The following is a 27,772-nucleotide window of genomic DNA, read 5'->3' on the forward strand; positions in this document are numbered from 1 at the left end:
TAAGTATGCAGTGGGGTTGCTAACCTACCTTTATGTGTCCTCAGCGGTCCAAGTGAACGTGCTGGACATGGAGACGGTTGGCGACTGGGCCAAGTTTTCGGTCAACATCTTGTCGGTGTACAAGAGCCGTAGCGAGCCCCTGAAGCGTGGAGACAACATCTTGTGGGTGCATATGAAGGACCTGGCCTGCAAGTGTCCCAAGATCCAGATGAGCAAGCGCTTCCTGGTCATGGGCAGCAGCGACGGCCCAGGGACGGGCACAGGAGCAGGGCCCGGGGTGGGGCCCGGTGGGGGGACCTCCAACCCCGGGGCAGAACGCGTGGGTCTGCTGGCCGATAAGAACAGCCTGGTGATCCAGTGGAGGGACGTTTGGACGAGACGACTGAGGAAGTTCCAGCGCAAGGAGAAGAAGGGGAAGTGCGGCAAAGCATGATGGGACCCCGGATCCCGTCATCCTTTGTTTTCCCTTCCATCACGGGAACGCTGCACATTACCAAGACTGCATGTACCTACCCGTTTTAAGGACCACATTTTGTGTATATTGTATAATTATTTTCCTTTGTATTTGTTTTTTGTTATGTCACATGTCTTTGTTGTCCTATTGGTTTGCCTTGAAAAGGGACCATTAAAAAGGGTATGAAGTGGAGACATAAGCAGACACCGTTCCAAACCTTGCCTTTGGAACTAGCAGCTCCATTTGCAACCCACCCAGTTCTTCACAAACATCACTGAGGATCCATTTGTCAGTTTTTTGAGAACCACTTGAGAACTGTTTATTTGCTGCTCATTTTTTTTCTTACCAAGGATGAGCAGGAACCTCTTTGGGTCAAGATCATTTCACGATACTGGGGATTTTCCACAACAAACGCTGCTGCTGCCTCCAGACTGGACTCATGCAAGCTCCATGCTCATCTTTTTTTTCCAGCATTATCTCCTCCCACCATGATCTTGTCTTACTGGAGATGGATGAGTTTATTTCTCTCGAACACGCTTAGCAAGTTACACACTTCAACACGTCCGAAAACGAGTAGGAAGAAGCCGAGCGTATTCAATCCGACTCCTTCTTAATGCCTCAGCAATTACTTATAGTTTGATCACTTCCTGTGTTACCATTTTTTACCAAGTTGGCACTCGTCAATCACATTTCAGTTCCTTGGGGGTTGCATCTCTCTCTTCCTGGATTTAGAGTTTTACAAGCGTTGCTTTTGCAGGAAGATGGACAAATGGTTTGTATTTCAGAAAGATCCCATCATTTCTGATGATTTGTGATGTCATGTAGTAGGCACAATTAAACAACCTGACTATTTAGACTGAACGGCTGGAAAGTTTTTAGCCAGTGTACTGTATTATGACATGCGAGTATCACATTTCATCCCTCGCGTGCTTCATGTTTGCATGCTTGTGGTTTGCGCGAGCATCAAGAGTTATCTCCCCTGTCATCCTCTGCCAAATGAGCATAGTCAGGGTTTTAAATTTGATTAAGAGAACTCTGAAAGTCAAATCCGAGAAAAGGCTCTCAAGATAAACACAGATCGGAGGGGCACGTCCAGCTAGCGAGCGTGCTGACAGCCGTGTCATGTGCATTAGCAGTTGTTTGGCTGCGGCCAAGGCTGCATGTTTGGTTTGTCCTTCATCCAAAAGTGTCTTTCCAATGCTGTGTGTATCAGCCAAGAGCCCCCCACCCTCTCATGTTGTATATGAAGTGTCTCAGATAGGTGACAGGTCCATGTTGCCAAATCTGCTCTGTGGTGTGCTGTTGTGCACTGTAAGTTCGCCACGAATGTATGTCTAACTGTGAAGGACTCACTCAAATATATTGATTGTGTGCGTTAGCCCCACGAATGTCCATTTACCGCAACTATAGCATCTTTTGTCCAAAATAACTAATGCGCTGACATCTATTACTGTGGAACCTCCAAAGTCAAACGGTTCCATTGGCCACGTTGTTCTCATTCCAAAACAACTTTCCCCCATAGGAAATCTTGTGAAGTGAATTAATCAGTTCCAGGCGCAAACGTCATGTTTTAAGTAACATTCTAATAGGAGTTAATGACTGTTTAATGAAACAACTACATAAAACAAAAGTACAGTAAAAGTACTCACATATATATATATATTTATCAGCGCCGATATATATATATATACAGTATATACTGTATATACACCTGGGGGTGGCGCAGTGAACTGTCAGGGGATGCGCGAGAGGTGTGTTGCATTTCCCTGGTTTCAGTATACATGTTTATATATAGAGAGAGAGAGAGAAAGAGAGAGAGTGAGAGAGGGTGAGATAGTTTTTTTGCACGATAAAGCTGCCAAACAGGACAAGTAAATAAAAAAAAGGAAAATAGTCATGTTTTCAATATCAGGTGATAGATAGAAAAAGGCTACTTAAGATATAGAACCCCTCTGCTGTTTGCTAACAACCTTTTTTTCCAGTGAGTCTCTGTGTTGTGGCTGTATCTCTCCATGTCACTGGCGTGTGTGAGTGACGGGAAAGAAAAGCTCTGACTTGCTAGAGGGTACATAAGGTGACCCATCTTTCAGGAAATACACCGTCTTATGTTTTGGCCAATTTGGTTAATTTATATTTTTTATCATCACGCTTTTCTTCTTTCTTTAGCATCATTTTCCCCCTTCTGCGGTGGCCAAAGAAAAAGCAAAAAACACTTGAGTTAACCCTCTTGTCACAAAATGTGCTAACTCCACGCATGACGACGCATTAAATGTAAAAGTTTTGTCCGACATTTTTTTCCAGAAAATCTTGGTTGAACTCTACATTGTACTTTTGGAGGTTCCACTGTTATGCAGTAAAAGTTAATTGTTCACCTCGCTGTGTGTCACATGGTCCCACTGTGATATGCAGTGCTAGTTTAGTTATCCTCCCTGTATCTGGACCTCATTTCACACAATATCACCCTGCCATATTTGCTTTCTATTGGCGCTCTCTCAAGTGCCCACCCTGAATGTTGAAGCGATGATAACTGAGAGCCAGATGTTTTGTTTTTGCGGGGAGGGGGTGGTCTCTTTGGTATGGGGATGGGGGGGTTGCGTCCTGTTGTTAACAAGGCCCAAAGCTTGGCAATGGAAGACAGAACATAACATTTGTTTTGTTTCTTCCTCTGTGGCTTTTTGTAGCATTCGCAGGTGTGTGTCTGATTAAAACACACATGTAAACATTCATGCCCATATGAGCCAAAATATTAGAAATGTCTCTCAGTGCAGTTGTCCATTTTTGATAGAGCTCCTGTAGTGCATCCTCCCACTTCAACATTTCCACACTTTGCCACGCCGTAAATATGCGACGAGCTGCCGTTTCTCTGTTGCGTCATGTCAAGCGTTTCTCGATGACGTACGTTGCAAACAAACCCAGTTCAATCAGAAACACATGCACCTGGGAATGTGTCTCAGATGCAGAATGTAGTCCTTTTTGAAACGACAACCGCCCTAATGGAAATGACTTACGGCGCAAAGAAAAAGATGAAATAAGTGACACGGGACTGATTGGTCCGTTGGTAGTACTACTAGTATATGAATGTGTGGAATAATGGCTCTCTCTACACATGAAGTGTCCATCCATTTGGTGCTCCCTGCTCTTCACAGCTATATCTTCCTTGTACATTTCACCTTTGAGGCAATGAACCACTGACTTTTTCATCTAAAAAATAAATTATTAGTTAATGATCTGTGTGTTGTGTCTCGTTAATGATTTTCCCATTGGTAAGTATCCACTCACTGACTGGTTTGGAATGAGGGGTAGAAAAGCTTCCTTCCTTTGTGTAAATAAAATGTGAATACCTCTTCTTTATGGAAAGCTAACTCTCCAAGCAAAGTCTGATCCTAAGTTTAGTCCTCTATTTTCCTTTCTCACTTATCAGGGTCCTGGCTTCCTAAAATTTCACCCACTACCCAAACAGGCCTACCTACCAGCTGGTCTCTGTGTCGTGGCTGCATCGCACCAGGTCACTGGTGTGTGTGTGACAGTGACAGGAAGAATAGCTCTGACTCACATGTCGGAGAAGTTGTTAAATCTCGAAACGTCCCTTTCGCACCTACAGGGTCCTGTCTTCCCAAATCTGCGCCCTCGAACCCAGATAGGCCTAGACCTAACACCATCCTGAGGGTAAGGGGGACTGTAACTTAATAGACAATGTTTAGAGATCGATAGAGATTGGGAACATTCTGTATTTCTGCAGGGTTGCAGGGAGCTGAAGACCATCCCTGGGGCAGAGCTTTTCCCCAGTTTGGATTATTTCTAATTTCTTATATGCTATGAGTCATAAGTTTGGACACACTTCCTCATGCTCTACGATGATAAAGTGTGTCCAATCTTTTAACTGGTAGTATATATTTTATTATATTATTTTTTCTATGTTATTATATTATTAGATATACATTATTATATTGTATATATTTATATTATGTAATTTTAATGATTTTTTTATTGTCGAATTTTATCTAATTACAGTGTAAAGTCAATTTTTTTTGGAGTTTTGATTTGCAATAACTGTCAGAAAATTCAGTTTTCTTTTTTGTTTTTTTGCATTTTTTTTGTCATGCAGTCAATATAAACTGGTGAGCTATATGTAATACAAATCCATGAAGCTCAGATGATATGTGCCGACATTCATAATTTAGTAGACATAAAGAAGAACGCAAAATAGCTCCAAGTCAGATATAGCGCCAATTCATAACAGGAGTTATCTGAAGGCACTTTACACATGGAGAAGGTCTAGAGCCACGCTCCTAATACATGCAGGAGAACCAACTGAACCCCACATGAGCATGCACTTGGCGACGGAGGCAAGGAAAAACTCTGTCTGGAGAAGAAACCTCAAACGGAACCCAGTCTCTGTGGGGTCGGCGTCTTCAAAGCATTAGACATGCAAACTTACAGTATATCATTCTGTACAGTCTTTTGGGAGGTGCCAAAATACTTCAATGATGCAACGGCTTGAGAAAAATAAAGAAAAGCTTACATTTTTTTAGTCCCTACGCTGAGTAAAGAGAGACTACAGAAAAATGACTTTTTCAGGGAGTATAGGGAGGACCCAACCAGTGATGTGCGGTGAGGTTCATGGCTGGTGAGGCACTGACTCCTTTGGATTCAGATTTACACGTTCATGTCTTTCTGCAAACATATTGGCAACATGCTGAGAAACAGGCACACCCTACACAACTCAGTTCGTGAGGAATTGTGTACTCAGAGGTGAGGTGAGGCCCTGTATTTAATCGGAAAACGCGCAAATTCATCACTTTTTTTCAAAAATGTTAAAATCCAGATAAAGGAAATACAAATATAGCACAGATGAGTGGACACATATTCATATTTGATTTGTATTATCATTGTTATGTTTTTAGTTTTTATGATGACTGCCTCCCCTGACTACCAGTTACTGGACCCAAGTGCATTACAATACAGTACAGGTACTGCGTCTGAAGGGACGCTCCTTGTGCCTCTGTTGTAGTTCATTGGAAGATGTCTGACGAGATACATTGTGGTTGTCACAGATAACGCATTCCTCGCTATCATTGTCAAATCTGAGATTAAAAAATGAGGCCGAGTAATTCTTAACAATGTACAGGAAGTGCGACTTTGCATGGAAGGACACAGTGTAGAAGCGCTTATGGAGCTGTTTTTTTAGGGGGGTTCGGAAAAGTGTCCAACAACAATCCATTCTTCTTCTTTACATTCTTCTATATTTGCTTTCATAAGCTGCCAGAGCAGCTTCATTGGCTTTAAATGGAGCCTCATTGCCACTATAAGCTTTAAAGTTCAACTGCATTTTGCAGCATGGGGTCTAGAGTGTGTGCGTGTGTGTGCGTGTGTGTGCGTGTGTGTGTGTTCTTTCGTTTTGGCATGTCTAAGAAAAACACCAGGATGAGCTCTTTTAATTGCCTGTGTATATGACCTTGACGTTTCCTATTTCTCTATCCTCGAAATGTGTGAATATGGACACATCCATGAACACTCATGTTTGTTTGTTTGTGTGTGTGTGTGTGTGCGTGTGTCCGCAAAAAAAACGTGTTGAGAAATGTTTGAAATGTCGGTGCGCATCATAAATATTCAGCGGTGAAGGTCTGATCTCTCTGTCTTTGGGCTGTGAGTGAAAGCAGCTGTCCTTTGAGGAGACAGCGCTCCCTCTGGAATGGAGCGTGCGTGACAACGGCCACACACATCTGTCATCCTTCCATCTTTTTAACAAAGCATATTCCAGCCCTTTCTCCTAGGAAATGTCCTATTCCCCTCACCGAAGGACACGCAAGCGTTGTGAACATTTTTAACAGTGTTGGACATTGTGTTTGCCGCACAAAACAAGCTGTGTTGCAATGCTTTTTTTTTATTTGGGAATAAGTGAGACATATGAGGGTGGAATTTAAAACCAGGGTGGTCCCCCATAGCAACAAGCCACCTCTTAATCCATCCTGCAGCTTTGAGTTTGGATTGGTTGCTGTTGAAAATGAGGATGAGTCTAACCCCTTCAAAGCACGTAACATGAGAGGTGTGTGTTCTTGCTTTCTATCGTACCTTAAAGGTCTCGTAACATGCAAAAAGGACTTTTTCATTAGGTTATATTAGTAATGTATCCCTAGTGGCACTTTATGACCGTCAAATGTCAAACACTTCACAGAGGACAGCTTTGTTCAAAAAAATTTAATAATCAGGCTTCACTACACATCTTAAAACGTCTGTACCGATCAGGCAGGAACAGACGTGGGACCTGTAAATTTGAACACGATGTTTTTCTTTTTCCTTTTTCACTCTATCATGTCAGACATGCCGTGGCTGACTTCATTTAGTGTTAAGGTAATGTAATGTAAGGTAACGTCTCCATGTTTTGTGTCATTACTGCCGCCTAGTGACCAGAATACCACATATCACTTCTATTTCAATATGTTTTGACGAATAATGGACCATAATCTACCACGAAACAGCGATCATTTATTAATTCATTCATTTCTGGAAACCTGCGATATAGCGAGGGAGCGATAATCGAACCACAATATTTTCAGGAACCGGAGTTATTTTTATTTACGATAGTATACTTAAAATGTCCAAATGAACACAACAAATACCACAATCTAAACAGAAAAAATGCAAACAAAATATTAAAATCAGAACTTTTAACTTTTTAATTCTATAAAATATATATATATATATATATATATAAAGAATAATATAAAATATGGATTACAATTATAATTATATTTAAGATGTTGAAACAAAAATAAAATAGCTAAGTAAAAAGGTTTAGAAAAGCTGATTCCTTTTCAAAGTTGTTGTAAAATTATAAAATGATTAATCGATAGATAGATAGATAGGTCGATAGGCCATTACGTCGATCGCGAGCTATGGGTAGATCGCCAATGTAGTTTGGATCGATCGCGTAAACGTCACTTTGTAGTTGTCATATGACATTGGTCAGCTGACATTAAGCTCCCCTCCTGATTCGCGCTTGCTCCCCCGCAGCGTTTGAAGCTACACACGAAGATGCAAGTTTCATCTTTATTATTGTGATTATGGATGAACTAACTGCGGTAAGATGTCTATATAACAAAAGTTATCTGTTCACTTGTAGCGGCTAGTTACGTAGAAAAAAGGGTATTGTTTACTGGCTTTGCTTGGCGTCATGAACTCTCCTGCAGAAATCAGTGTTTTCTACACGTTGGCTTCTTAAACTATTTTTTCATGATGAAATTAAAAATGTGCCGATTGGTGAACCGTTTTCAATATGTTGCCTTGACTTCGGCTGCATTGTCTTTTGCATCGTCATTTTAAATTCTTGTATATGGGTAATGTTTGATATCAAATGCTAACTGGATACATGAACTGTGTGCCCTAATGAACGTTACATAGCTAATTTGACGGACATATGAACAGTACTCAGGTTATGTACACAACTATTTAGGAGTTATGTGGAATTAACTTTATTTCCATATTGAAGTGAATTATGATAGCAACTCTTTTGATTACCTGTAAACTTTGAAAATGTGAATGTGAAATACTACTCATTAATATTTACAATAGAATTTCAGAGATTACTGGTTACATTTTGTATATGTTATGTTTTATAGAAAGAGGTAGATCCTTTTGACTTGTACTTGCATGCTGAGAAAGTGCGTGCACTCCTGATATACATGTATAACCTACATAAATACCGACTCATATTTAAAAAAAATAAATATAGTAAATATATATACTTTCTATATTTATAGTAGGAGGTAGATCTTTGGGACTTGGTCATTTTAAAAGTAGCTCGCAAGCTAAAAAAGTGTGAGCACCCTTGTTGTAGACTGTACATTTGAATTTTGGTGCAGAGGATCAGGCGAGAGTTCAGAAAATAAATTCCTACAGCATATCCATGTTTTTATTTGGATTTGCTCCAAAATGTCATGTGATGATGCTTGGCACACATGTTTTGAGAAAATGTGTTGCATGTTTTTTTGCAAACTCCTACTTACCAACAACAATGAAAACAATGTAGCCTTTGCTCTCCTGCACTTGGCTTGACAACGAGCGTCCATCCAAAGCACGTCATCTTCGACCTCCACTCCCCAGGCTTTACAGTACTACACTGTGCCGTTCTGACCCGGTCCGCTTCAAACTCTCATCTGTTGGCGTTTAGCATCACCTTTTACACAGATCTCCGGTCCACATTAACCACCCTAATTTGTCTGCCGTTGTGTGCTCTGATTGCTACCATGTGATGCTGTGTGAAAGGTGAGGGATGTCCACTTATCTGTGTAGACGGACAGCGAGGCTCGCATAAGGTCAAAGCCCAGTGGGGGTGCGTGAGGGGGAGGTTAACAAAAAGCCATGAGAAAGGAAAGTGAGGTGAGAAGAAAAGGTGAAACATGGAGACCACATGACAGACAAAGGCATGAGTTGCGTAAGAATGTGACTTTTTGAAAGCTCTGGAGTTTTCCTTTGAATCCAGAGTCCAGAGTGAGCTGTCATCTGGCTCCACTTGTCCACCAGGACCTTTCCAGTCACGCTTCAGTGTCTTTTAGCAACAAAGGACGTCCACAACTTCTCAAAAGAAAGATCAGAATGCAATTATGTGATTCTTTTTTCCATTCAAAATAAACAACAACTCCTGAATGATACAATAACGTAACATTCAGGAGTGGGATGGGCGGACACAAACATTAGCGACACTAGCATAGCTATGCGAGCTACAGTGCTAACTTTGCTGACAACAAAAAAGATGATCAAACTCACACGTCTTTTGATTTTTAGGATTTTAAGATGTGTTGTGCAGCCTCCTTTTTACAAGCTGTGGTCGTATACCCGGGGTGAGCACATCCAACTAGGTCAGAGGTGGTTTTTCCTTGATAACATCATAAAAATGCGTAACTTTAAAAGCCACAGTTTGAGCACCTTTTCCTCTCAAAAGTGGAGCACACAAGAGGACGATGATTTTAGGTGCTTTATGTTCCTCCTTTTCTAAGGCATGACTGCCATGTACGGTGACAACAAGCTAAACAGAAGGTATTAATGACGCACTTACCAAGATTTACAGCCTAACACGAAGGACTTTTGTGCAAAAAGTTCATTGTTATGTTTTTGTCAGTCTAATATAGCAACAAACAGATTTTCACTTTACTTTTGTTTGATGTTCAATGATTTTCTCCCTAGGTGGCAAATGGTGTCTACCAGTAAGGCTGCCCTCCAATAGTCCATCTCTATGCATGTTGCTGCAATGCAAAGGTAACCAACACTTCAAAAGGCTGATTTAATAACACAAATAGCAGAAAGAACATCACTTCACTGAGTACCATACATGGAATATTTACGTTTTTTCAGACGACAGTATGTACTGTATTTGTTTCTCTTCTCTTCTACTCCTGAACTGCTGCACACAAACATTCATTTATTTATTTATTTTGCCCAGGCAAAGACCCGTGACTCACCGCTTGACAGAGTTGAATCACTGGTCTAATACATTTTTAAGCACTGTAAATGTCAGTGACCAGTGTTGTCAAATGAAAACTAGACCACCAAGGTAAAACGTGAATGCCAAAATGTGACAAAAAAACAACTCAATTTTGTCATCTGTTGGTTAACAGGCTACTTCCTGCTTCCTGGAAGATGATGTCAAACAAATGAATGTATTTTACCATTTTGAATATGGGGTGGACCATACTGAATTCAAAGTGCACATATTTTTCATAAAAAATGTATCATGTATTTTTACAATATTATAAATACTTCATGAAGTATACCGTAATCCCTCGTTTATCACGGTTAATTGGCTCCAGACCCAACCATGATAAGTGAATTTCCGCAAAGTAGGTTTTCTTATATATAAATGAAATATTTTTATATTTAAAGCATAGAAGACCTCTTTACGACATTCCAAATTTTTTTTTTTTATCATTATTAGAGCCCTCTAGGCATGAAATAACACTCCGTTAGTCACCTTTACACTCATATTACCCAATATAGCAGATATAATAACAGAAAATAAGACATTTAAGCTATAAATGAGACGTAATATAGACTCACACATTAGGAGATACATTGGGAGAGTTCGGGTTTCTGAACAGTAGTTCTTGCAGTGGCTGTTGTTTCATTAATGTTACATTACTGACACCTAGTGACCAGTGTAGAATACTACATATCACAAAGTCTCAATGTGTCCTCTGAGTACCTTATTTTTGTATTTTTGTTCATTAGGCAAAACATGCATAAAATGTACCTAAATGAGCATATTTTTGACTAATAAGAGGCTGTATTTAACCATGACACAGCAATGATTTATTAATATATTTATGAAAAGCCGTGATCATGTGAAGCCACGAAATTGAAAGCGTGAAGTGGTAAGGGATTACTGTACTGCCAACTGTTAATGTAGTTTTTAACCAACAATCCAAATATGACATTTTGTGTAAAATCAAAATTCAGACATACCCGTATGTTCTAATACTAATAAATGTAGTATGTTGTTAATCGGGCAGAAGACTTTCTGAGGGAGACGAGGGTTACTTTCTCCAGCGTGCCTCCTCCAGGTTGGAAGTCCTGCACAAGCGAGGCCTTGTGTCGGGCAAGGAGAGCAGGGTAGTACATTGCTTCAACAACACCTGTGAAAATATGGGCGGCGTATCCACATATCAAAGCAAATAAACTCACCTTGGGCGTCAAATGAGGGCACGCTCTGATGACAGGTGCCACTCGGCGTCCTCGCTGAGCCATGCTGTTTCACGTATAGAGGCGCTTTATGTGTTACGATGCCAACTGCTACACATGGCAGCACCTTTTTTTAATAACACATTCCAAAGAGCGTATGTCACAGCTTAGCGAGGCCGTGCAGCACCCATGCAAGTTAAAAAACAAAAAAAAACCATCGGAAAGCCGACTTCCTGCCCTGAGCTTCTGTTTCCTGAGCAGCAAGGCTCCAAGCCAAGCTGGACCACTGCTTGCATGTGGCACAAGAAGAGAGCAATTTACTTTGGCACCGTATAGAGCAGCGTTACTTACCAATACTGAGTGCCAATTAAACACCATGAGAAGGATATCCAGACGCAGGGAGAATGAAATACTTACATGCGAATGGAAAGGGGAGACATAAAGAACTGGAAAAAACATGACTGTATACCAGCCTTGAGAACTACAGCTTGCATAAGTGAACCACTTTTATGAAGGTATGTGCAACAGCTTTAAACAGACGTGTATTGGAAATACATTGTCCAAAAAAAACCTTTTTTTCAATAATTTACTTTTTTTTTGTTGATTGTACTTTAAAATAGAGGTCAAATGTACAGCATACATGTTGCACAATTAGAAAGACAACAGTTTTTACATGTTTATCTCTTTATTCTTCATTGATACTGTTTTTTTAGGAAGCGATGAGATTGTGCGCTTTGTTTGGCGGTCCTTGAACGCACCACAGTTGCTGTTTGTTTGGCTATAGAAGTAGCTGGTGAACACACTTAATGCTTGGTAATTTATTATCGTAAATGGTTACTGCAATTACAACAGGCGGTGAATCATGTAGACGCAGACGACCAAGCTAAAGGCTACATAATGACTCCGATTCCATCTGATCATAGATCACCGTGCATTATCCTTCATTAGTGGTGAGCACCTATACATTTTATACTTTAAAATGCTTTTAATAAGTGTGTGAACATCTCTCAGTATAATCCACTGCAGTTCTTGAGCACTGCAAACCACAATAATGAACAGGGTTTTATTGTCCTGGGAAAGTTCAGCTCGGGAATGCAAAGTTTCCGACCACAACACAACACAAGTGCAATGTGTGGGTCGTTGTCGCCCCCATTCTTTTTCATGTTCTTCCTCAGAGGTCATAGGGTAAAATATGCGTGTGCTTGTTTGCTTCAGTTGCATATTTTTCTGGCTGGTTGTTGACAAATCCCAGTGTCGTCGTAACAGTGAAAGCGTGTACAAGTTGTTTCTAAATGGCGATTGTTAACAGCTTGGCACTTCCCCCATAAACACATGTGAAGTCTAACACAAGTTGGCGAGCATCAGTGCAAAACTTCTTCTTTTTATGAGAATGCGTGACAATAGCTGATGAAAGAATGGGGAAAAAAATAAAATTAAAAAACTGCATAAATAACAAATAACATTACAAAAATAATAATGTATAAATACAAATAAAACAAATAAAAAGATTAAAATAAATGAATACATAACTGAATACAGGTGCAATAGTCTCATAATATTATGACTTTATTCCCATAATATTTGGATAACTTAACTTTCTGCTCAACCTCATTTTCCAAAAATTACACCTTTATTTAGTTTTGTTTGTTTCCCATATTACAACTTTAAAGAACATATTTTTTCTTTAAGATTTCAACTCTATGCTACTAAAATGACTCATAATATTATCGGTTTATTCTCTTTTTTCTCATTAGATGACTTTTCTTCGTATTCACCTTTATTTTCATAAAATTACAGCTGCTATTCCTTATTTTGTTTAAAATTACGGCTTGTTTTTCTTTTTAATCGTTCAACTTTATGCTATTACCATGACATTATTTTTCCTCATAATATTACGACATTATTCTCCTAAAATTGCGACTTTCTGCGAAGTTTTGGAACTCCCAAAAGACTTGAATGCCTGATGACGAAAGGCCAGGTAAAAAACTAAAAAAGCGAATATAATACAAATAATAAAAACATAGGATTTAATATCATTATACATGATTTGTTTTTTATTTAGATGTTTTTGTTAATTTAATTTTTACATGTTACATTGTGGTACAAACGATGAATAAAGTATCATGCCCATCATATGATGACATGTCTATTAATAAGTGTCCAGATGCATATTTTCCACCTCCTTTTTGTAATCTCAGTATTTATTCATCTGTCAACAACTGCAGATGAGAGTCACTTAGAGTCCGTCCCCACAGACTTATGTGTGTGGTGTGTGAACAGCGGCATCAAATGACACGTCCGAAGCTGTAAAGAGCTGCCAGGCAGGCATTAGGAATCATTGAGCTCCAGTCACCGCTGTGGTCAGCACTTTTCAGCAGCACTTTGCTGTGGATGTAATTGACTGACTTAAGTGCTTCGGAGCAAATTAGACTCTTTACCTTCAAGATGTACTGTAGGTTGTGAACTGGCGCAAACAACTTCTTCCCAAGCAAGCCAGAGCTTTTCTTCCTGTCACTCACACACAACACAGAGACCCGCTGGAAAAAAAGTGTATCAAATGTTGTTAACAAGTTAGCAAATCACAGAGGAAGAGTTATGATGCTAATTTTAAGAATATGCTGATCAATGAAGCAGATTCATTTTCTCTGTAATTTTTTGTTCAAAAATATTTTTCTAAAAACCTGTCTTGGAAAAAAGGGTGTTTTGAGATGCCCAACGGAGATTCAAACCCAGATCTTCCCGATCTCCTGACTGTGTGGCCAACATGCTAACCACTGTGGCCCCACTTCATACAAACTGATGTAAAAATAAATAAATAAAAGTATTGTTACCTAAAACTGAGAGTAATATTATTATCATAGATATTGTATGTGATTACATTAGTGGCTGCAGTGTGAACCTTACCTACCTTAAATGTCCCACGTGAAAACCCTTCCTTGGCAGAGGTAAATACATCTACAGTATGTGCTAGAATCTGTGCAGACGTAAACTATGAGGTATGTGTATTTGGAGCTAAGCTGATGATCCGACGTTACACATGTGTGAGTTCCCCTTAGTCAGCAAGTGATGGCTTTCTGTCAGTGCCAAAAGTCAGCCTTGGCAGTTTTTACCATGCGAGTGCCAAGCCTTCAACCGTCAACAACAGCTGCTTTCTCACGTCCGTCTCCTCCTGGGCTTCCGTCCAGCAGGAAGATTCTTCTAGCTCGCTCCTTTTGTGTATTTGTCTTGACACCTTTGACCAGGGTGTCTACCGTCTAGCTTTTTCTCCCACGCTGCTGCATGCACGGAATGAATACCACACCTTATAGGACACGGGTGGGCAAACTTTTTGACATGTTGAGTTAAAGAAAACTGCCCGGGGGGTCAGACTATACTGTATATTTGATCCACAGACACTATTTTACACCTATGATTCTAACAGTCCACCTGGAATTATTTGTCTTATTTTATCTGTAAAAGTGTCATGCAATCTGCTATGTGTGCTTGTGTCCCTTTTTTCAGAATGTTGTCTCAGATTCACTCTGACTACTTGCAAGTCATGTTGCCAGCTTGTATGTTTGTATCTAAAAGTTTAGATTAAATACTTAGGGAGCATCTGGTGGGCCGGATTCAAACACTCGGCAGGCCGAATGTGCCCCCCAGGCCGTAGTTTGCCGCATGCCTGTTATAGGAACTTCCTGTACATCCACTCTATATGACAGGAGTGCACTGCATTTTTTAAGGACTTAATGCAGAGGTGTCCAAAGTGGGCCTGGGAGTGCATTTGCTTTTTTATCTGCCCGCGGCACATTCTAAAAATATAATTTAACAAGAAAAATTAAAAATTAAAAAACATCAGAAAAAATGGGAAAATCAGCAGTAATTTTAGTAGAATAAAGTCAAAATATAAAGAGGAAAAAGTTGTAATCTTACAACAATAATGTAATCATTTTAATCATGATTAAAATGATTTTATTCAATCAAAAATCATTTTAGTAGCATAAAGTTGAAATATTAAAGACAAAAAAGTTTTTATTTAAAATTGTGATATGAGAAACAAACAAGACTAATTAAAATTGTATTTTTTTTATTTTTACAAATTAAAAAAAAATATATGTTTGGGAAAAAGTTTGAATATTATATAAAGTGGTCAAAATACTATGGGAATAAAGTCATAACAAGAAGAAAGTTGAAACAGTTGTAAATCATTTTTATTTTTTTAAATAGCAGAAATGGAAAAAGAAGCTGTAATTTTACAAGAATAAAGTCAAAATTTTAAGAGAAAAAAAGGCCTAATCTAATCAGAAAAAAAGTCTTAATTTTACAAGAATAATCTCATTATATTATTAGGAAACATTTTAATAACATAGAGTTGAAATATAAAAAAATATATGTTATGTTTTAAACGTCGTAATGTTTTGAGAAACAAACAAAACAAAATAAAGTTGTAATCTTTGGAATATTAGGTTGGACAAAAGTTATAATATTATGGGAATAAAGTTAAAATATCATGGGAATAAAGTCATAATATTACAAGAATCAAATTTACAAAGATTATTTAAGGAGAAAGTGGAAATTTTTGGAACATTAAGAAAAGCAACAGCATGTGGCCCTCGGTGGAAAAAGTTTGGACACCCCTGACTGACTGCAAACAAGTCAAAGATCCCGTATAAGACAGGAGTGCTACGGATTTTTTAGGACCTACTTAAAAAAACACTAATCAAAGATCCTCTGTGTGACAGGATGTATTGCAAAAAAACTCAGAGATCCTCTAAGTGACAAGAGTGCTTTGCTGTTATTAGGACTCTTGCTTAAAAAATGTATGATTTTAAGTGAATTTGCGAGACAGCCTGATGTCGTTCTGAACTCTGCCTAGCAACACCTGCCTAGTGACCAGGCAATGTTGAATGTTACATGACATACAGTATTTAAATATGTCCACTTTTAAAGCATCTGTACTGTTGATAAGACACATAACAACATAACAGTATCCAGTTGGTCAGCCCATGTATACACACACACACACACACACACACACACACACACACGCACACACTTAAATATCACTTGTGGCTCTCATTCATTTTCCCTCCGTGACATTGTATATAAGTGTATATTTGTAAAGTTCAACATTGAGAACAATCTATTCTTCCATATATATGCATGTACCGTATATATCTCTATATATATGCTGTATAACGTATAAACACAATTTGTGAGGAAAAACAAGCGGAACTGTACCTACCTATATGGCTTATTGTAAGCAGGATGAAAGGCAAACAGCTTTTTCCCTCCATTGGGAAATCTGCCAGTTTTCTTTTCATTACTCTACCTGAGGGCTGAACCCCCACTATCACAATAAGCTGTATTTTTATCGACATGTCCACACGGAAGCAGCATTCCTGGGAATTAGGCTCAATTTCACTTGGCCTGCAGTGTTTTTAGGGAATACTCCCACAACTTTCACCCCCTACACCCCCACCCTTGTATCAGATATGGTTTGTTCCCAACCCAAGTTTGTTTATTCAATTTCAGTTATTGTTCACTCATTGGAACCTTCGCTCATAGAAGTGAAGCACAGAAATATGAATCATGTGTTGTGTATGATAGCACTAAAAGATAAGCAGTCCAGCAAGTAAATGGATATTTGCGTGCAACATTACCCACCTAGCTCTTACAGTATAGGCCAACATTTTTTAGGGAGAAAAAGGTTATTTAGAGCAGGGTTCCCCAGCCACCGGGTCGTGGACTGGTGCTGGTCCGTGGGCGGGGCCGAATTGGGCAGTGGGAAACTTTAAGGCGCAATGATAAAAAAAGAACTTTAAAAAAATATACTGCTCAAAAAAATTAGAGGAACACTTCAAAAAGATATCAGCTCTAAACTGGGGGAAAAATGATATTGAATATCTTTCCTGATAATAAGTGGGTGATGTATTAGTAACAAAATGATGCCACATAATTTGATAGAAATGAAAATGATCACCCTATAGAGGGGGGAAATCAAAGACCCCCCAAAAATGAAAGTGAAAAAATGATGCAGTACACTGGTCCATTTTGCTAAAATGTCATTGTAGCAACTCAAAATGATTCTCAGTAGTTTGTGTGGCCCCCACGTGCTTGTACGCATGCCTGACAACGTGGGGGCATGCTCCTAATGAGACTACGGATGGTGTCCTGGGGGATCTCCTCCCAGATCTGGACCAGGGCATCAATGAGCTCCTGGACAGTCTGAGGAGCAACCTGGCGCCGCCGGATGGACCTAAACATAATGCCCCAGAGGTGTTCTATTGGGTTTAGGTCAGGTGAACGTGGGGGCCAGTCAATGGTATCAATTCCTTCATCCTCCAGGAACTACCTGCATACACTAGCCACATGAGGTCGGGCATTGTCGTGGACCAGGAGGAACCCAGGTCCCACTGCACCAGCGTAGGTTCTGACAATGGGTCCAAGGATTTCATCCCGATACCTAATAGCAGTGAGGGTGCCATTATCTAACCTGTAGAGGTCTGTGCGTCCTTCCAGGGATATGCCTCTCAGACCATCACTGACCAAAACTTTTTTGAGCAGTTCTATATTTGTAAATCACTACAGTGGTGTGAAAAAGTGTTGGCACTCTTCCTGATTTCTTTTTTTTGTTGTTTGTCACACTTAAATGTTTCATCATCAAACAAATTTAAAGATTATCCAACACAACTGAACACAAAATCCAGTTTTTAAATGAAACTTTTTATTTGTTCAGGGAGAGAAAATCCAATTGTACATGACCCTGTCTGAAAAAGTGAAGTTAACTAGATTCAAGAGTTTTATTGTCATATGCATAGTAAAACAGCAGTTATACTATGCAATGAAATTCTTATTCTGTTGATTCTCCCAAGAAAAGAAAGAAAACACAAGAAAAAGAATAAGAACATAAGAAACATATGTACCAATAAATTAAGCAACAACAACAGAAGAGACATTAATACAGAAAAATAATACAAATAAATAAATAAAGTGCTATGAGTGTGTGTGTGTGTTGCGTGCGGCATGTGTGAGTGCTTTGTTGAGAAGCCTGATGGCCTGTGGGTAAAAGCTGTTTGCCAGTCTTGTGGTCCTGGACTTCAAACTCCTGTAGCGTCTGCCTGACGGTAGAAGTGTGAATAATGAGTGGTTTGGATGTGTGCTGTCCTCTATTCCACCTCAGACCCTCGGCGCATGTGGGCGGGGCTCTCGCACATCACAGATTATCGACAGTGGAGTAGCGTACCCACGTCCAGCCAAACCACACTTCCAGATTCGCTGAACAAGTTCTATGCCCACTTTGACATCCAAAATCCTGATGAGCAGACAGGGTGGCTGGACTTGGGGAGCACACAGGACTCACCTCTCATGGTGACATCAGCTGATGTGCGCAGGGTTCTGAACAAAACAAACCCACGAAAAGCAGCAGGCCGTGCACTTCGGGTTTGCTCATCAGAGCTAGCTGATGTGCTTGCTGACATATTTAACCTGTCGCTTGCACAAGCATCTGTACCGACCTGCTTTAAGTCCACCACCATAGTGCCCGTACCCAAGAAGAGCAACGTGACCTGCTTGAATGACTATCGCCCTATAGCACTCACTCCTATTGTTATGAAGTGCTTTGAAAGAATAGTCATGACCCACATCAAAAAGAGCATCTCGGCCACTGTGGACCCTCTACAGTTTGCATACCGCCAGAACCGGTCCACGGATGATGCAGTCAACACTGCCATCCACACAGCCCTTTCTCACCTACAGGGCCAGGACACATATGTCAGAATGCTATTTATAGACTATAGCTCTGCTTTTAATACAGTCAACCCCCACAAACTCACAAATAAGCTCCTCACACTTGGCCTGTCACCCTCCCTCTGTAACTGGGTGTTTAACTTTCTAACAGGCAGGCCCCAGTCAGTCAGAGTCCACAATCGCACATCTAGCTCAAGAATTGTGAGCACTGGGACCCCACGGGGGTGTGTGCTGAGTCCACTCCTCTACACGCTCTTCACCTACGATTGCGTGGCCTCCCAGAACAACACCAGCATCATTAAATTTGCGGATGACACTACAGTCATCGGACTGATCACTGGTGGTGTTGAAACGTCATACAGAAGAGAGGTGGAGGACCTCATAACTTGGTGTCGTGCTAACAATCTCCTTCTCAATACAGATAAGACTAAAGAGATGATCATCGACCCAAGAACAAGGGAAAAGGAGCCGCATAGACCCCTGTTTATTGATGAGACTGAGGTGGAGAGGGTGACTTTTCTAAACTAAACTGAGATTGAGATCTATCAGTCTGTAAAAAGTTATAAAGCCATTTCTAAAGCTTTGGGACTCCATCGAACCACAGTGAGAGCCAATGTCCACAAATGGCAAAATCATGAAACAGAGGTGAACCTTCCCAGGAGTGGTCAGGCAACCAAAATTACCCCAAGCGCACACCGACGACTCATCCAAGAGGTCACAAAAGACCCCACAACAACATCCACAAAACTGCAAGCCTCACTTGCCTCAGTTAAGGTCAGTGTTCATGTCTCCACTATAAGAAAGACACTGGGCAAAAACGACCTGCATGGCAGAGTTCCAAGATGAAAACCACTGCTGAATAAAAAGAACATTAAGGCTTGTCTCAATTTTGCCAGAAAACATCTTTATGATCCCCAAGACCTTTCAGAAAATACTCTGTTGTTGACCTTTTTGGAAAGTGGGTGTCCCATTACATGTGATGTAAAAGTAACACCACATTTCAGAAAAAGAACACCATACCAACAGTAAAACATAGTGGTGGTAGTGTGATGGTCTGGGGCTGTTTTGCTGCTTTAGGACCTGGAAGGCTTGCTGTGATAAATGGAACCATGAATTCTGCTGTCTACCAAAAAATCCTGAAGGAGAATGTCCGGCCATCTGTTTGTGACCTCAATCTGAAACCAACTTGGATTCTGCAGCAGAACAATGATCTGAAACACACCAGCAAGTCCACCTCTGAATGGCTGAAAAAATAACAAAATGAAGACTTTGGAGTGGCCTAGTCAAAGTCCTGACCTGAATCCTATTGAGATGTTGTGGCATGAACTTAAACAGGCGCTTCATGCTGGAAAACCCTCCAATGTGGCGGAATTAAAACAATTCTGCAAAAATGAGTGGGCCAAATTTCCTCCACAGTGCTGGAAGAGACTCATTGCAAGTTATCACAAACGCTTGATTGCAGCTGTTGCTGCTTAGGGTGGCCCAACCAGTTATTAGGTTTAGTGTGCAAACACCTTTTCACACAGGGCCATGTAGGTTTGGATTCTTTTTCTCCTTAATAATAAAAAGTTTCATTTAAAAACTGCATTTTGTGTTCAGTTGTGTCCTCATGTGTTGTTGATGAGCTGAAACATTTAAGTGTGACAAACATGCAAAAAATAAGAAATCAGGAGGGGGGCAAACACTTTTTCAAATCACTTTGCATTGAATTTTATGTAAATGCATATAAATTTTGGAAATATTTTATTCAAAAAATAAAACACCGTTAGAAATCCCAAAGTTTTTCCAGGTTTTTGTTGTTTGCTGCGAACGTGCCTTGTCCCGCTGTGTTTGACGGTCCTTGAACTCACCATTGTTGGTGCTAACTTTCTCCCACACTGTACAGGTACTCTGCTGCACTGTATTTGTCCTGTTTTTTATCTCATATTTGGTCTCAAATGCTGATACTATGAGGGAATGTATAAAGATAAGGTTTCATGAGCTTATTGAGTGCTAATGTACATATTTGTTGTGTTCAAAACCGCAAGTTAATTCATGCTAGCGCACTACCAAAACAACCAAACAAATTCCAGGATCCTACTGATGGATGGTGTGTCTGTATTCATTTTGTGCTTTTAATTTGATGTCTTAGTTTTACACAATACATAGTAAATACAATAAATTACATTGCTATAATGTATGACAGAAAAACATTTTTAATACAAATAAAAATCATTTGTTATTGACACAAATATAATATAATATATAATATAATAAGACAACCCCTCTTTTTCAAGACCCATTTTCGGAAAAATATTTTCTGTGATTTTTTTTTTTTAAAGAATAATTAATTATTTACCAAATTATTAGACAACCCTGAATGTAAGACAACCACTTTTGTCAAGACCCTTTAAGACAAAAAAAGAATAATTTATTATTGACCCAAATATGGGAAGACCCTGAATATAAGGCAACCCTTATATTTTGACCCATTTTTGAACTAATATTTTTGGGGGAAAATATTTTTGAAAACAAAAAAATGAATCACTCATTACAGGATGACATTGGATATAAGACAAACCCTCTTTTTCAAGACATGTTTACCTTACCCGATCATTACAGTATGATCCAGTGCAGCCTGCTCTCCTCTCCTGTGTCAATGGCAAGCATCCATCCATCTATTTTCTATACCGCTTGTCCTCACTAGGGTTGCGGGTATGCTGGAGCCTATCCCAGCTGTCTTCGGTCGAGAGTACACTCTGGACTGGTCGCCAGCCAATGGCAGAGCCAATGATTAGGCCAATTAGAGCCCATTTGAATGTCTCGGACAAATTGATGAGACATATTGAATGACAGCAGCTGTGCTTATTTTCACCACTCGTCAGCCAGTATATCATGGACCAGAGAGTGGAATACCATACACGTGTAGATGTGGACGCTTGGCCAATATTTGCAAGTGTTAGAGTGTGTGTATGTGTGTGTGTGTGTGCGCGCGTGCATGTGCGTGTGCACGTCTAGCCTGGTGCTGAGTGTTGTGCGAGAGGCATCTCTAGTCGCTGCTGCTCCAGAGCTGCAGGTGTCCCCGCTGCCTCGTCCATTGCTTCTTTTTCCCAAGAAAATGCTTTCAACCGGGGTTGGATTACCTCAAAGCTGCACCGACATCTAAGAGATGCCAGGAATGCCCTTCTCCATCAAAGGGGGCAACATTTGGCCATTTTTATATCTGCAATGGCAATGCAATGGAGAGAGGATGAAAAAGGGGGATGTGATGGAGAAAGCAGTCGGGATGATGGAATGTCAGCACCTGTTTTAGTATATTAAATATAAAGTATCACCACTTAATCCTATTGTGCATGCATTGTAGGGAGATATGAAGTTTCTGCGGTATCCATTTCATTCAAGTGTTAATAGAAAAACTGCATCAGGAGGTTGCTTACAGCCACATCCATCTGTTAATGCCAGTGGTTTATTGCCACACCTCTAACTGAATAGAGTCGTTAATTGGTGCATTTACAGCAATCCATTTTATAATATGTACAGTCATGGAAAAAATGATTAGACCGCCCTTGTTTCTTCAGTTTATTGATCCATTTTAATGCTCTGTACAATTACAGGTACTTTTGTTTGGACAAATATAATGATGATAACAAATATAGCTCATAAGAGTCTTGATAATAACCAAAATCACTTAAGTTCTTACATGAATAGCTATAGTATTGTACAGTACTGCCAAAAAAATTTACTCTTACAAGCTATTTTTGTTGTCGTTGTTATATTTGTCCAAACAAAGGTACCTTTAGTTGTACCAGGCATTCAAATGAATCAATAAACTGAAGAAACAAGGGTGGTCTAATCATTTTTTCCATGACTGTATATGCTGTAACTGTGGAAAAAATGAAGGGAGATAAATACGTCAAACATGATGTGCACCTGAACTGTGGTGGCCAATAATGGACAGGTGGAATCTTATCACCATAGGTTAGGAGGCACAAATGTGAGTCGTGGGCACTGGCCTCAAATGAATCCCCAGAGTTAAGTGGAAAATGGCTAGCAAGTAAATTGTGATCTCAAAAGTTTGTGAGACATTTGACACTACATGTGGAAAGAAGGTTGAACTCTAAAATTGCCAATGTTTGGTATGCCAGTGGAAGTTCTTTTGAGGAGAACACCACATAAACCTTTGAGCCTCACATACTTGTCTGCAAATAGGCCTGCTTTTAATAGGTCGGGAAAAAAAACACAACCCAGAACGAGGCACGCAATGCACACATTTTGCTTTTTTGGAGCTTGTAAAAATCCTTGTTCCCTCTCACTTTCTTTTTGTATGCCACCTGTGCTCACTTTTCATCGTTGTGCCTTCAAGCCGCCTTGTACAAACATCCCGCTTACATGAGGATTTACATTTTTGATGCATGAAATATTTATTTTGCTATAATTGGCACTGGACAAAAGGGGGCGATTGGGGTGTGGCTCCATCCATTAGGTGCAGCCTTGCACAATTGGCAAGGCTGCACCTAATGGATTTTCCCCTTGTTCATGCTCCCATTCACTAAGTTCCCAGCACTTTGGCTTCTTCTCTTTCTCTCCAAGATGCAGGGACCTTTCAGTCGGCACATTGCGTGCGACATTTGGAGGAACAATCCAAGGGCAATGGCGTAGTTTAGTGTGTCTCTAGTTGTGCGTTTTACTGCTGGTGCACCTGTTGTAGTCCAGGGTGGGTTGGAATCAGTTTATATACTTGCACATGTGTCTAAAATGCTTAACCATCTGGAAAAAGTCGCTAAAAGGTCCAGCAGCTTACAGCTTTTCGCTGTGATGTTGACGACTAGCGCCTGCAGGCTGCTCTGTTTTGGCGCCCAATAAATGTGATTCCTGCTTCTTTTTTTTTTTTTTTTTTTGTAAAAGTTCCCCTAATCCTCTCTGTGCTTGTCAGCAAAAATGCAAATCACACAACAAGAGAAGCCTATTTGCCCTAAATTAACTGAAAAATGAAATTAATTGAAGAGGCATTTAATGACTTTAATTAGTTCCATCATACAAACACACGCTCACTGGACACTTCATTAGGAATCTCTTTACAAAGTTAATGATGATTTTTTTATTCAAGTAGAACTGTCACGTATGTAGCACTGGTTTGAATATTTTCCACAACACATATAGCTCAATAAAGTAAACAAATATTTTAAAACATGAAATATAGAAAAATATATTTTAAAATATCTAAATGTAATTTATTTTTAAAGAAACAGATATATATTTTTTTTAATATCTAAAAATATTAGAAACAGCTCTCAGTAAAATGCAGTTCAAATAAAAATACTATAGAAACAAAAGTAAAAATGCCACAAACACCTCTTTGAATTAACCACAGTCTCTCCTATAGCTGCCACGTGCATAGTCTGCAAAAGCAAATAACCACCAGGGTTATTGTCAAAAACAGTCAAAAACATCAGCATTTAATATAAACTCCTTATGTAGTTTTTTAAATGAACTCTATTAGGCGTCAGTAGCTGCATATGAAGTATCATGAGTGGCCAGCAGCTTTATCTACCTCATGCATGCACTTCAAAATGTTGCTACTCATCTGTTGGTATGAAACTCATGCACATCAGATTTGCCATACTGTTGTTTGCAATGAACTCATCGGCGCTATTAACTCTAGCTAAGCAGTTTGCTCCTTACTGCTATTACAACATTGGTTCTGTTGCTGCTGTGTTGTGCATTATACTTGTTAATAAATGACCATGTGGTCAAAGAGCACTATCCACTTTCTCATGCTTTCCAAATCATTATTAAATTTGTATTCAATGCAAATACACAGGTCATATTTGCATGAATAGTTCTACATGAACTGACTGAGCTTTAGGTGTAGTGTATTGATTGCCCTGTTGCTTTTTACTGGAGAGTTTTTTCAAGGAAGAAAGCCCCTTTAGGCTCTATAAAGCCTGCTCATATAAAGGGGTAATCCCCACATAATTACAGGTGGCTTGCTGTATATAGAGACTAAAAGTGGCGAGTGAGGGGGTGCCGTATACTGTGAGGTCAACATACCATCCCCCGCCCCATACCTGATAAAACCCTAATAGGCTGAGGCAAGCTCATAATAATCTAATGAGGTTCAATACAGGAGCTGTATCTTTAAGAACTATGCTCAGTTGTGACAGTCATGATTTTTTGATACAACACTTGTATTGGAGCTCAAGATTATGCATGTGTTCTTAATTTTGTGGCAAGTACGGGAAGCCCCACCGCCATTGGTCATTACCAGTCAAAGTGGTGACATAAAGGTCTGAGTTTGAGGTCTTGTGTAATTTGCTGGCTGTTGGATGCTGATGAAATAATGTTATCTGACTCAAGAGGCTGCAGTCCCGCATTTCACAGCCAGGGGGTGATTTACCAATTACCGTATTGACCCGGATATAAGATTTTTTTTTTTACTTGCTAAAAAAAAACACAATCATACAATACATTTCTACATGCACACCGACAGGAAGCTGATTGAATTCTCCCCATGACTTCTCCTGACATTCACACATACCAGTGACATGGAGGGATGCAGTGGAAAAAAGCTCATTTTAAGATTATGATGTATACACCCATTATTCCACAAGGAGAGGACAGCTTTGAAAAAAAAAAAGGCTTCACCACACATCTTCAAGTAAAGTTCGTCAGCTGCAGCCGTGGAAGTTGTAACGTTGACCATTTTTCTTCAGCGAATAGGCTAACCTAGCATTATGTTGTGTTTAGCGCACATAGCTATATGCTTGTGTGGTTAACGTTTGGGTCCTCCTGTCCACTCCTTAATATCCTTGTCACTGCGCAATACGTATGGAATGCAATCGGTTCAACTGGGTTTGACGCATGCGCAGAATGCATCGATAATTCATTTTTCGGCAGTCACATGTTAGGCATGTGTAACCTACGCCATCTGTCGGTTTGACGACAGCAAGCAATATACGTCCCCCCGTGATAAACAAGGGATTACTGATTACTGGGAAAATGTATTATTATTATTATTATTATTATTATTATTATTATTATTATTATTATTATTATTATTATTATTATTATTTAATTCCCTGCTACCAAACCCCTGCCCCCACACTCTTCTTTAAAATTGTTTCCAGCCTGCAGCCATCACAAAGCTGTTAACGCTTCCTCGTATTCTCCAATCACACATAAGCTCGTCCTCGTTCTTTCTCTCCTCTTTGAGCCTTACACAAGGAGTCAGACTTTAGAGAAAAGCGGAGGGGTTTGCATGGGCAGTCTGGATGTCTGAGCTGTGTGTGTGTGTGTGTGTGTGGGGGGGGGTGTGTGTGTGCACGGCTTTGTTCTTGAACTATCATGAAAGGTCTAACCTCCAAAAGGCAAGCAGCGCTCAGAATAATTTTGTTGCGACTCAAAGTATGCCTCGTGATTTCATGCGTGCTTGGCTGAGGTAATCAATCTCTTTGAAGAGGTGGCCTGTCTCATTTGAGATGCAAATAAATGGACAATTTCACTGAGTTGTTTGACACAATCAGGTTAACTGATTGTGGAAAATAGTGCCATGATTTCGGCCTTTTCATCTTAAAGTTTTCCAAAAGTCTTTCCGTGCGCCTCTCTTTGTGTAGTGGATGTTTGAATAACATAACTCCTGAATCGCCACACACAAAAGGGTGAAAATTTGTCCAAACATTCACTCCTACTGTGTTGTATGAGCTATTACTTTTCTGACAAATACACATGGTGCTGTTATTAAACCCCAAGGTTTGACTGCATAAATTTGATTGACATGTGATACTAAAACGGTGATGAATGAAGCGTTTTTTTTAAATGAATTTACAGTTGTTTACACACTGAAATGTTCACACAATTATCAGGTCTTTACACTCAAGAAGCAAAACACCTGTCCACAGTTGCACAACAATAAGCACAGATTCAGCTTGACAACACATTACACACAGTGATTTGCAAAACTACTCGCGTTTCCACACCTTAGACCCAGATGAGGATTGTGATGTTACTTAATTTTCATTACAAAACCCCGACTTGCCAGAGACCACACTAATGAACAAACTGGATAAGCACATCCACCAGGTATGGAAGCACGCATGTGCTTAACTGAAAATACAGCAGTTTATAGCACTAACATGTGCTATAAAAGGCAGCAGAGTCGCTATATGGACTTCATGCAGTGTTTTTTCATTTGCCAACAGATTGTATTTATCTACACCAGGGGTGGTCACATGTTTTCAGCGTGCGAGCTACTTTTAAAATGACCAAGTCCCAAAGATCTACCTCATATTATAAACATAGAAAATATATTTATAAATATATAAATGTGTAATACTATATTTTTTACTATATTTAGAAATATGAGTGTTTATGTACATTGTACATGTATATCAGGGGCGCACGCACTTTCTAGCATGCAAGTTACAAGTCGACAAAGTCGTGAAAAAGTGTTTGCCCCACTCCTGATTCGTTATTTTTTTTGCATGTTTGTCACGCTTAAATGTTTCAGATCATCAAACAAATTTAAACAACACAACTGAACACAAAATTCAGTTTTTAAATGTTTTTTTTTATTATTAAAGGAGAAAAAGAATCGAAACCAACATGGCCCTGTGTGAAAAAGTGATTGCCCCCTAAACCTAATAACTGGTTGGGCCACAACTGCAATCAAGCATTTGCGATAACTTGCAATGAGTCTCTTACAGCGCTGTGGAGGAATTTTGCAGAATTGTTGTAATTCAGCCACATTGGAGGGTTTTCCAGCATGAACCGCCTTGTTAAGGTCATGTCACAGCATCTCAATAGGATTCAGGTCAGGATTTTGACTCGGCCACTCCAAAGTCTTCATTTTGTTTTTCTTCAGCCATTCAGAGGTGGACTTGCTGGTGTGTTTTGGATCATTGTCCTGCTGCAGAACCCAAATTGGTTTCAATAGCAATG

The 27,772-nt window shown here is 39.7% G+C and overlaps 1 protein-coding gene and 1 long non-coding RNA gene across 2 annotated transcripts in view; both read left to right on the forward strand.

Moving 5' to 3' along the window:
- The window catches only part of ntn2 (netrin 2), a 49,857-nt gene extending 46,870 nt beyond the window's left edge, over nucleotides 1–2,987 (forward strand). The window contains exon 7 of the mRNA XM_054769424.1: nucleotides 45–2,987. Coding sequence (XP_054625399.1) covers nucleotides 45–433 — 389 coding nt within the window. The 3' untranslated portion in view covers nucleotides 434–2,987. The remainder of the gene's footprint in view (nucleotides 1–44) is intronic.
- A 4,482-nt stretch (nucleotides 2,988–7,469) lies between these two features.
- Nucleotides 7,470–27,772, forward strand: part of LOC129177320 (uncharacterized) — a 51,249-nt gene continuing 30,946 nt past the window's right edge. The window contains exons 1-2 of the long non-coding RNA XR_008569612.1: nucleotides 7,470–7,536; nucleotides 9,638–9,709. This is a non-coding gene — a long non-coding RNA (uncharacterized LOC129177320). The remainder of the gene's footprint in view (nucleotides 7,537–9,637; nucleotides 9,710–27,772) is intronic.

The sequence above is a fragment of the Dunckerocampus dactyliophorus genome, chromosome 2, assembly GCF_027744805.1.
Source record: "Dunckerocampus dactyliophorus isolate RoL2022-P2 chromosome 2, RoL_Ddac_1.1, whole genome shotgun sequence".
Lineage (NCBI taxonomy): Eukaryota > Metazoa > Chordata > Actinopteri > Syngnathiformes > Syngnathidae > Dunckerocampus > Dunckerocampus dactyliophorus.